Source organism: Girardinichthys multiradiatus, chromosome 5 (assembly GCF_021462225.1).
Source record: "Girardinichthys multiradiatus isolate DD_20200921_A chromosome 5, DD_fGirMul_XY1, whole genome shotgun sequence".
Classification (NCBI taxonomy): domain Eukaryota; kingdom Metazoa; phylum Chordata; class Actinopteri; order Cyprinodontiformes; family Goodeidae; genus Girardinichthys; species Girardinichthys multiradiatus.
The window spans coordinates 13,768,035-13,779,928 of NC_061798.1; the positions used below are offsets into that span (position 1 = coordinate 13,768,035).

An 11,894-nucleotide genomic window follows, 5' to 3' on the forward strand; every position below is an offset into this window, starting at 1 on the left:
AGGCGATCATGGGAACTCCTTCTGGAGTAAGGAAAAAGGGGCATGAAGGGTGAGCTGATTTGTGACGTTTGAGAACAAAAGAGAACATAGCTTGGAAAGGAGAAATCAGGCCATCAAGGCGAGCTATGGAAATTAAACATGGACCTTTACATTTGATGTGTTTGAAGTAAAGTTTGAAATGGACCTGATAGAACTTGAGGTCCGAAATGGCTGAATCTCTAGATGGCATTACTGAATTAGAAGCAGAAGTAAATTCGCTTAGACTAAGAAAGCCGAATAAGGCGAGGAGGAAGGCGCTGGAGAGAAGAGACTTGAAATAAGTTGAAAAACAACCAGAGTGAAGGGTCACATGGAGACTTTTTTTTTTAAAGAGGGGAAGTATAATAGAGTCAGGCTGTGGAATGTAATGATTTGAGATGCCTTTGAGAAGAAATGTAATCACATGAAGAGTGAAAAGCTCGGCGTGGGGTCAGAAAGAAGATCTATTGATAAAAATAGATTCCTGCTAAAAGGCAGAGATGTAGGGGAGCTTGAAACGAAAATGTTAAAAACAATGAGTAAGGAAAGCTAGGACTGTTTGAATGTGAACCGTGTACAATGGTTACAGCAAGGCAAAATTTACAAAGGTTTGCCAGGCGAAGGAATGGGATTTGAAAGTGGAAGGAGCTAGACCTGAGATACAGCAATGATAGACTGTTTGCGACGGAGAAAGGAGAGAGAGGAATAATCGGAGAAGGGTGAAAGTAGGCTGATGGACAGAGATGGCAGTATACCTGAAAATTTAAAACGAGACAGGGCATCAGTGACTGAATTAGAATAACCTCGAACATGACAGGTCTGCCAGGATTCGATGGAGGTAAGAGCTACAGGGGTTGGACAATGAAACTGAAACACCTGGTTTTAGACCACAATAATTTATTAATATGGTGTAGGGCCTCCTTTTGCGGCCAATACAGCATCAGTTCGTCTTGGGAAAACATATACAAGTCCTGCACAATGGTCAGAGGGATTTTAAGCCATTCTTCTTGCAGGATAGTGGCCAGGTCACTACGTGATACTGGTGGAGGAAAACGTTTCCTGACTCGCTCCTCCAAAACACCCCAGAGTGGCTCAATAATATTTAGATCTGGTGACTGTGCAGGCCATGGGAGATGTTCAACTTCACTTTCATGTTCATCAAACCAATCTTTCACCAGTCTTGCTGTGTGTATTGGTTCATTGTCATCCTGATACACGGCACCACCTTCAGGATACAATGTTTGATCCATTGGATGCACATGGTCCTCAAGAATGGTTCGGTAGTCCTTGGCAGTGATGCACCCATCTAGCACAAGTATTGGGCCAAGGGAATGCCATGATATGGCAGCCCAAACCATCACTGATCCACCCCCATGCTTCACTCTGGGCATGCAACAGTCTGGGTGGTACGCTTCTTTGGGGCTTCTCCACACCGTAACTTTCCTGGATGTGGGGAAAACAGTAAAGGTGGACTCATCAGAGAACAATACATGTTTCACATTGTCCACAGCCCAAGATTTGCGCTTCTTGCACCATTGAAACCGACGTTTGGCATTGGCATGATTGACCAAAGGTATGGCTATAGCAGCCCGGCCGTGTATATTGACCCTGTGGAGCTCCCGACGGACAGTTCTGGTGGAAACAGGAGAGTCGAGGTGCACATTTCTGCTGTTATTTGGGCTGCCGTGGTTTTATGTTTTTTGGATACAATCCGGGTTAGCACCCGAACATCCCTTTCAGACAGCTTCCTCTTGTGTCCACAGTTAATCCTGTTGGATGTGGTTCGTCCTTCTTGGTGGTATGCTGACATTACCCTGGATACCGTGGATACCGATACATCACAAAGACTTGCTGTCTTGGTCACAGATGCGCCAGCAAGACGTGCACCAACAATTTGTCCTCTTTTGAACTGTGGTATTTCACCCATAATGTTGTGTGCATTTCAATGTTTTGAGCAAAACTGTGCTCTTACCCTGCTAATTGAACCTTCACACTTTGCTCTTACTGGTGCAATGTGCAATCAATGAAGACTGGCTACCAGGCTGGTCCAATTTAGCCATGAAACCTCCCACACTAAAATGACAGGTGTTTCAGTTTCATTGTCCAACCCCTGTATGTCCATGAAATATTGTCTGTCCATAAAATGTTTCATAAGAGTTTGTTATTCTGCTGCGGCAGTAATGCAGTTAATGCTTGTTTTATGAAAACACTAAGTCCGGGAAGGTGCTGTAAATTGATTGCCGCAAGCTGAACAGAGCAGCGCCGACCTGGTCTGCCGAGAGAAAGTGGGCACCACGATTATAACGGGAAAAGATAGTTAAGATGTATCTAAACAGTAAATGATCCTTAGCGCCTGGATGATAAGGGAACAAGGTTGGTATAAATGTTCGAATGTGTAAATGAATATTTAGATATTCTACGGAGCAAACAGGTTGCTGTTATATTTTTACTACTTTCAATATTATAAACTAAGTAAAGTCACAAACAATTGAAATATTATATGTTGCATTATTTTGTTTAATGCTAGAGAAAATAAAGATGGCAATATTTATAAGTTTAATAAATATACATGGTAAAACAGGATAAAAGCACTCAAGGGAAAATTTGTCAACGATGAAAGGGGTTTGTAATAATGTAAGGTAAATAATTCATTTATGGTAAATGATAAGGCAAAAAAGGTTAAAAGCAGCATATTGTTAGAGCTACTAAGGTATTACATTCTGTATATTCTTAGCTCTAATGATGTGTTCACATGCAAGGCTTTGTCAACAAAGGATTGTAAACCATCCGTTCGAGAGGCCATCTTTTGGACCGGGACTAGAGACCGTAAAAACTGAAACGAGTCAGTCGACAGAACGACGTCGCTGTAAAAGAAAGAGATACCATTCCTGTTCGTAAGGAGACTGGGGTGGGAAGCCAGCACCTTGTGTTTGCTGGGCAGGAGTGCTGGAAGAAAGGCAGACAAGAACAAAGAGCGCTCTGATGGCTGACTGAGCCGCAGGAATCAGAGGTGGCTTGATCAAATTTCAGTGGTGAGAATAAACCAGTCTAGCAGACTCCTGATTGAGTGAGGGTGGATGCAGCTTGGCAGAGAAGGATTTGTGATTTGATACAAAAATTGGGAAGCCATGTCTGAAATGTAGGTCAACGATGAGGGACAGTGGGATCGAGCTTATTCTATGGAGTTTAAGAGCAGAAGCTGTTTTTGGAGCAGAGCCTGAGCGAGATGTTAGAATGCGTGGTAGATTCAGGTATGATCTACCTGGATGTAAAAGAGGAGTGGGAAACGCAGCATGCTGAAAGGCATATGAATGAGGAAACAGTTGAGAAAAGAGAATGAAGTGATACATCTCACCCTTAGAGATGGTGAATGACAGTGGGAGTAGCCTAGGAGTGGGTTGAGCATCGGCAGAGCGGAGAAAAGGAAGTGCTGACGTGGCAGAGTTGGAAGCGAACTCTTGAAGAAGCAGAGTAATGGATGATATTGAGCGCTGGAGAGAATCCATGAACGGAATGAACGAAGCAGGGAGGATTGAGGGACAACTGGAGTACACTGAAAAAAAAAGTTTGTTCAATTTACTTGATTGTATTGTGTACATCGGTCCCACACAATGAGAACAAGTAAAACTGACTTAATTTCCCTCTTTCCCTCAAGTACGTACTTCTTGTCAAACCCACATATTTAATTTACAAAAAATTACTTAAAAATATTATGTTGAACACAAACTTTTTATCTGTTGACATAATGCAAATATATGATATGGTATTACTATCTTTTTTAATGTCCCAGTAACGATATTTTGATGGATAACACCAACTTAGTTTTGATTGCCAGTATTGCTTAATAGAATTATATAATGTAAAGCCTATGTAATCATGTTCCTGGAAAATGCTACAGCTTTAAATACTGCTTGATTTTTTCAAGTTAACTTTATAAAAATACATACCTTGCTAATGGGAAAAAACTAAAATTAAATATAAACAGATTTTTTACCAAACAAAGGAAAATACAAGTGCTGCTGAACAATTCACCTTTATTAAAACTTCAGCAAAGTAGAGACCTGCCATGAACAAGCCAAAATCACAGCCATAAAACATCTTACACCTTTTGGGGATTTTAGTCTTGTATGCAAATACAACTCAAAAACAATTTTAAATATTAGACATTTGTAAACATTTTACAAGAACAATGGCCTTAGCAGAAAATAAAAGCTACAGTGCCTATAAATGATACCATCTTTTACAAAAGTTTTGCCTTTAACATTTTTAAAATTAAAAGGAATAATACTAAATTAGGACTTACCTGAAAATAGAAACAAACTTCTATTAATAAACAGGTTTAAAAATGCATAACTTGTTTTTGTATGAAATATTTCTAAAATTCCCATTACACTGAATTTGAAGAGAAACGCATGGAATGTGTTTACCATTTAAAAAGATTTCAGCTAAAATTAAGAAAAACGCAAGCAGCTAAGGATTTCACATCCTAATACACCTTTGTAATAAGCCATTTAGAATAATAGCAACATTTTACACTTAGATGACATTGTTGAACAACTACGTGAATCTTCTTAACATAACATGAAAGCAGCAGTATGCAAATTTTATAATAAATGTTTTTTACATATTTGCAAAAACGGTCCCTATGCCATCAGTATAAGACAGAAATACAGAAATAATTTTTTTTTCAATTTATCTGTCTCATGTTATATATACTGTAATGACTTAGTGACATTTTAAACAATATGTAAAAAACATCTTTTTAATAAAAGGTTTCTTACTGCTACTTCAAGGTTGACCCAGAACATATCTCTACAATCCCTCAAACATTTCTTCTAAACATTGGAACACAAAAAGGAAAATACTTTTATCCAGCAATGGAGTCATGAGGAAAAGAGATAGAAAAAATGAAAAGAAACCGTGAGCATCACAACATAACTGCATAGAAAATGAAAAAAAAATCAAGATCTTTGACGCCTCATTCAAAGAGGCGGTTTTTGAGAGCTAGCGCCTTGTTGGAGAGTTTACCTCCATCCAATTCCATAAAAATCTTCTGGAACACCTCAAAAGTGTAGCAAAGGTCAGCAAGATATGCAAGATTCAGCACATATATTAGTCCAAATAGCAATACCACAGCAAATGCTATATTATCCAAGTTAGTCATCACCCTGATGCCTTCAAGAACAACTCCAACCTCTTGTGCATGTGCTGAAGCTTCTTCCTTGATAAGATAAGTTCCAACAGTGCTGTCTTCGATGGCCTCATTGATGGCAGCTTCATCCATACCCTATGTAAAAAGAAAACATGTCAAGCCAAGCCACATGTGTGTAAACACATACACTGCTCCAAAAAATAAAGGGAACACTCAAATAACACATCCTAGATTCGAATGAATGAAATATTTTCATTAAATACTTTGTTCTGTACAAAGTTGAATGTGCTGACAACAAAATCCGACAAAAATCATCAATGGAAATCAAATTTATTAACCAATGGAGGCCTGGATTTGGAGTCACACACAAAATTAAAGTGGAAAAACTCACTATAGGCTGATCCAACTTTGATGTAATGTCCTTAAAACAAGTCAGAATGAGGCTCAGTATTGTGTGTGGCCTCCACATGCCTGTATGACCTCCCTACAACACCTGGGCATGCTCCTGATGAGACGGTGGATGGTCTCTTGAGGGATCTCCTCCCAGACCTGGACTAAAGCATCCGTCAACTCCTGGACAGTTTGTGGAGCAACGTGACGTTGGTGGATGGAGCGAGACATGATGTCCCAGATGTGCTCAATCAGATTCAGGTCTGGGGAACGGGCTGGCCAGTCCATAGCTTCAATGTCTTCATCTTGCAGGAACTGCTGACACACTCCAGCCACATGAGGTCTAGCATTGTCCTGCATTAGGAGGAACCCAGGGCCAACCACACCAACATATGGTCTCACAAGGGGTCTGAGGATCTCATCTCGGTACCAAATGGCAGTCAGGCTATCTCTGGTGAGCACATGGAGGGCTGTGCGGCCCTCCAAAGAAATGCCACCCCACACCATTATTGACCCACTGCCAAACCGGTCATGCTGAAGAATGCTGCAGGCAGCAGATCGCTCTCCACGGTGTCTCCAGACCCGTCTGTCACGTGTGCTCAGTGTGAACCTGCTTTCATCTATGAAGAGCACAGAGCGCCAGTGGCGAATTTGCCAATCCTGGTGTTTTCTGGCAAATGCCAAGCGTCTTGCACGGTGTTGGACTGTGAGCACAACCCCCATTTGTGGACGTCGGGCCCTCGTACCATCCTCATGGAGTCGGTTTCTAAACGTTTGTGCAGACACATGTACATTTGTGGCCTGCTGGAGGTCATTTTGCAGGGCTCTGGCAGTGGTCCTCCTGTTCCTCCTTGCACAAAGCTGGAGGTAGCGGTCCTGCTGTTGGGTTGTTGCCCTCCTACGGCCTCCTCCACGTCTCCTGGTGTACTGGCCTGTCTCCTGGTAGCACCTCCAGGCTCTGGACACTACGCTGACAGACACAGCAAACCTTCTTGCCACAGCTCGCATTGATGTGCCATCCTGGATGAGCTGCACTACCTGAGCTACTTGTGTGGGTTGTAGAGTCCGTCTCATGCTACCACAAGTGTGAAAGCACCACCAGCATTCAAAAGTGACCAAAACATCAGCCAGAAAGCATAGGTACTGAGAAGTGGTCTGTGGTCCCCACCTGCAGAACCACTCCTTTATTGAGTGTCTTGCTAATCGCCAAAGATTTCCCCCTGTTGTCTATTCCATTTGAACAACATCTGTGAAACTGATTGTCAATCAGTGTTGCTTCCTAAGTGGACAGTTTGATTTCACAGAAATTTGATTTACTTGGAGTTATATTGGGTTGTTTAAGTGTTCCCTTTATTTTTTTGACCAGTACACACACACACATATATATACAAACACATACACATATATAGATAAACACACACGCGCACTTACCACATACTCTTGGATGAGGTGGTCGGAATCTTCTCCCATGTAGATGGACACTCTCTTAATGACACACACTCGTCCTGTATAAACATCTTCACACTACAAAGAAATGAATGGGATTAGCGTCTTTCGGGCTTTGTACCTGACTATGAAGTTTAAAAATTTACATTACACAAATGCTCTTAAGGTAAAGGCATACAAACTAATATAGTTAAGGTGAAGATTTAAACAAAAACAAGCAGATGTAATAGGACAAGATGAGAGCATTTATGAGAAGAAACCCTTTGTTTTCCACATTTAGAAAAATCTTTGTCCAAAAAGGTCCCAAGTTGCGTTATGAGTATTAAGGCTTCATCACTTACATCATCCATTTGTGCCACAATTTGTTTCAACTTTTGTCCAAACTGTCCTCCTCTTCTTTTGAACAGCTTCATCAGGTTGTTAAAATGGAGGTCCAGCTGAGATAAGAACTTCGATTGAAGTGGGATGGTGGTAATTCTCTTAAACTCAGCATTGATCTGAAAAAATTAGCACAAAGGAATGAGCTTCAAATTTTTAACACCTGGAAGAGGACCACAATCACTCCTGCTGCAGAAGTGGGCTGTCAAATAACAGTGGCTAAACATTTTAGATCAACACCACTTCCAAAAAGACATCCCTTACCTCACAGATATCAAATAGAGCAGGCCATCTTGCCATTAAAGCCTCCACCATTGGTGCATCACGAACAATTTCATGTCTTCTGTATGCAAATGTTTTTCCCATCTTTAGTTTCACCAACTCTCTGTTGTTCCTCTTCTTTAAGTCCAAGAGTAAAGCGTTCCACATCACCTCTAGACTTTCCTCAGTTTCTTCTGATGGGTATATTGGGCAAAAGTTTACTTCTGCCCTCTTTGCTTTTTTGACACCAAAGGCTGCGCAGCATCTTCCAACAGGTTTGTTCTTTAAAGAAGTTAACAGTCAGCTCTGGGCACCCCAGTTTTCGTAGCTGGGTTCGATAGTTGGCAAGTTTATATTTCAAGCTGGTCTTCCATCCTCCACATCCAGTGGTGGAGCCTCTCTCAGTTAGACAGGGATGCTTCTTGATCAGACTCTGAGCAACTTGATCCATTTCTTTATCACTGACATACACTTTGTACTGGACAATTTCCTGCACCAAACCATCAAGGATGGTTGACTTCAACTTCGGATCTGGAATAAGTACAGTTCCATTCTGATTGTATGCCATACTTGCCTTCTCAAGTTTTAATTCCGCATCGTAGGGAAACTTGGGCACATAAAAGACAGGAGGCCAAGAAGACCGTGAGCTTGTTGACTCATTTGATGACAACACATCTGTGTCCACAGATCCATCAGACAGAAGGGAGTGGTTAACAGAGGAAGCACTGGGGACTTCGGAGTCTTGGACAAGATCAAGAACAATATAATCCTCATGTAGCATAGTAGTGGGCATTGACATGTCGATGACTTTGAGAGTCCCTTTGTCTGCTACTTCTGAAAGTGAGGTAAGGTTAAGGAACTCGTTCCCAAACAAGGAGTCCATAAACTGAAGTCTGATATTGCCCTGAAGACCACACTGTGTCTTGACTTCACCAATGAGATCCTTAATTGATTCAGGAAGTGCATTGGAGAGAGTGAGCCTTTGACATGTTCCATCCGTCAAGACAATCTTTAGGATCATTGGAGTTCCCATTTTAAGCAGTTACTCTGTGGACAGAAATTACAAATCAGACATCCAGAAAGGATCATTTCAATATTTAAAGTCTTCAACAAGTTACCTATACTCAACAGAGTGCAAAGTTGTAAAAGTTGGACATTAATTAAAAATAAATGATATCTAATGAAATACATGCGACTGAATTTATTGAATAAATTACAAGTCATAATATCGCACTCATCTGCACACCTTGTATTTCTATATGCCTTTTTAAAGTCACCATGCGGACTGATCCAATCTTGTAGTCAACCAGCAGATAAGTATCGAGGAGTTCACTGAGTGAAAGAAGCGTGAACATTCTTGCGGATACTGGGTTGAGCTCAAAAGCTCTGTAATGCTCTCTGTACCAGCCACCAAGCTCTCTGACAATGTAGAATATGCTGTGGTTTACAATGCAGATGTGGTTTATTTCACAGAATCCTGGCAATCCACCTACTGCCTTGTGGGCCAGTACCATTCCCTTCCTGTAGGTTATGCCCTTTATTGTCACACACTGTGCAAGGTCAACCTCTACTTTGTCAGGGAATCTATGCCTAATTACTTGAGCTATCTCTTCTTTAAGCAAATCGACTGGAAATGTTCTTACAGTTGAGACCTCTTGTTCAGACTTGCCAAGAGATGGGGAGCTCAGATGGTAAGCAATCATCATCTGATGCTTTAAGGCTAATGAGAGAGGTACATTTTTGAAGCAGCTTGTGTGTCTGATGACCTGCTTAAAAAAACTATGCTTAGCCTCAAAACGCATTGTCCAATGCTCAACAAGTGGACCAAAAAACCTAATCATCTGGGGATAATGCTCCAAATAATGGTGTTTGGGTAGTAGCTTGACGTCAGGGATCAGTGCCTGATATCTCTGTCTATGCTCTATGGTTTTGCTTTCCAAAAAAGCCAGTGAGTCATTGCTATGCACAGGGGAGACAACAAGTTCTGTGATATCCTTCAGATCCATGAGAACAAGCCACGCAGGCTCATCCTCAGGCACAAGTGGTCCAACTAAAAAAGGCAAGAACCGGAGCAAGCTCTAGTTTTCGTGTGCATTTCCTCCAACCGTTTTTGTGCTAGAGAAAGTTTGTGACACTACATGAGGCCTGCTTGTCTTATCTGCCCATTGATAGGGGAACTTCAGAATCGCATTGTTTAAGTCAGCTAACGTGAAAAACTTATTTGATACAAGCACTGTCAAGCAATGTGCCAACTCTACTGGGATTATACCCTCAAAAACATCGTGGGCAAGATCAGGCAGATAACCAAATATGACATGAAAGTGGGAAAGATTTTTTGAGAAGACACATTCTCTTTTAACTCCACAACAGCTTGTACCCGTGTCTTGAGCTTGTTTGACATGGACCTGGTGAAGCTCCTTGTTTCTCAGCGGGAAAGCACCAGATGCAACAGAATACAGCTGAATATCACTACTGTTCCCTATGCAAAATCTGCAATAGTGTTCTACAGAAAAACTTTGTTGAAATCCTGCAACACTGTGTGCTCCAAGGTTGTCTGAAGCTACACTTAAGACCGTACCTTTAACCGACTCTCCTAACAGTGGAACAAAAACACCATGTTCCTCAAGATTTTTCAGATCTTGTAGAAGAGGTTCCAATATTTTGTCATAACCATAGGTTTTAATATCTGTGGTTTTGCACAGCACTGACAAGTAGATGGATGATAGGGAGGAATGAGATCCTGGAGGCAAGTTTGCCAAAACCCAATAAATGGCACAAAGCTTGTGTTGCTTTCGTGAGGTACCAAGTGGGTTGCAGACTTCAAAGTCATCCCCTGTGCTGTGGAATTTATGTTGATGGACAATAAGGGCATTCCATGTTTTAAAGGTGCATGGACAATGCAGGTATGTACATGGGAAGTGAGAATGACATCCAAAATGGGGATGTTTTAACTTGTAGTGATGCAAAAGCTTGGACCTACTTGACACCGTTTCTGAGCACCCCTTACAACTCCACATTACCAGGACCACATATCCCTGTAAGACACAAAGAAAATCCAGAATCAAATTATTGAATATCCAATGGGTCACTTTAGCAATACACCCCCCACCTTCAAACCTGTCCACCTGAGTACTAAAACACAAAAGCCCTGACACAAATCTGCTATCAGTGTCAAATTCATGGATGCTTAAAGTTTAGAAGTTAACATTACAAAAATGTTTCTTTATACTAAATAATCTAGGTTCACAAAAAAGAGAAAACAACCCCTAACTATAAGCCATTTATAATTAAAATTCATTATACAGCCCAGACATAAACAAACATACATACATATATATACGTATTAAAGACAGAAGAATGTCACTGTGGAAAAGTGTCATTGATGTAAAAAAACAAATAGCGCGAGACTTCTTTATGCGTCAGCGGCCAGTATTAATGTACCGCACCGTGGCGCACCCAGCTTGACAATCTGGCAGTTACAGCCAGACTAATTAGCCGCGGTAGCCATGAGGAAAAAAAAAAAAGTACTGTTGCGCTCGCTCAGTGCCCTTTTACTCGCTTACTAAGCCGTTAAAACGTCCTCATGCTCTCTTACACACACATAAATTCCAAGTATGACCAGTAAGAACTGTTTTCTGTGGACTACTTTGCTAAAATATTATGAGCTATCCACGTAGCTTACACCAAAGTTAGCTAGCAAAGTGAGAAGCAAAGACCAACATTTAGATGCATAACAGATTACTTTTCGTACAACATATAGCGTAAGAATCTTGTGGAAACTTGGCCAACTGGAAAAATATATATATTTAATTCACTTACCTAATCAGTGTGCCTCCAAAAGCTTTGGCAGAAGCGCTTGTGGCTGAAGAGTCGGAACGAAACTGCGCGGTTAACTGTGATCTCCTTAATATGTTGGTTGGCGTCTTATTGGTTAAGACTCTAAAGACCGCTCTTATTATTATCCAATCATATTTAGTTTTTTCTTTCGATAAATTGCATCATTTCCGGTGATGATAAAACATGATTACAATGGCTTTAGTAATCTAATTTTGTAATGTTCAATCAACACAAGAAAAATTTGTATTTTCATTATTGTTGATAATTAAGTAAATAGTATTTTATTCAATCATGAAAACAAAAGACACATGAATCTCTTGTGTAGCATTAACTTATTCTGTTTATACAAATTGAAAGACCTGCCAATTCCCATTTTTTCAGTGTAGAAGAAGACGTGGAAGCCTGGGGTGCC

General features: G+C 40.8%; 1 protein-coding gene across 2 annotated transcripts; it reads right to left on the reverse strand.

Annotated features, from left to right (window-relative positions):
- Positions 1–4,067: 4,067 nt before the first annotated feature.
- LOC124868956 lies at positions 4,068–10,672 on the reverse strand. Of its 2 annotated transcripts, none has more exons than XR_007038435.1 (5): positions 10,626–10,672; positions 7,649–8,692; positions 7,348–7,503; positions 6,992–7,084; positions 4,068–5,305 (listed from the first exon to the last, which is right to left on the reverse strand). XR_007038435.1 is itself a non-coding variant. In XM_047366625.1 (5 exons), exons 2-5 carry the CDS (start codon positions 7,811–7,813, stop codon positions 4,997–4,999), a joined length of 723 nt encoding a protein of 240 aa, XP_047222581.1. In that variant the 5' UTR covers positions 7,814–8,692; positions 8,892–9,483; the 3' UTR covers positions 4,068–4,996. The 2 variants fall into 2 exon arrangements, 1 of the variants encoding a protein (XP_047222581.1); XM_047366625.1 differs by lacking the exon at positions 10,626–10,672 and adding an exon at positions 8,892–9,483.
- Positions 10,673–11,894: the final 1,222 nt, after the last annotated feature.

What these genes read in the sequence shown, in the direction of transcription:
- LOC124868956 (XM_047366625.1), bottom strand. Translation starts at nt 7,813, where the DNA reads ATGTGGAACGCTTTACTCTTGGACTTAAAGAAGAGGAACAACAGAGAG. An exon ending in CTCTATTTGATATCTGTGAG is followed by an intron (nt 7,504 to 7,648) that starts GTAAGGGATGTC and finishes TAATTTTTTCAG; the next exon opens with ATCAATGCTGAGTTTAAGAG. An exon ending in ACCTCATCCAAGAGTATGTG is followed by an intron (nt 5,306 to 6,991) that starts GTAAGTGCGCGT and finishes CTTTTTACATAG; the next exon opens with GGTATGGATGAAGCTGCCAT.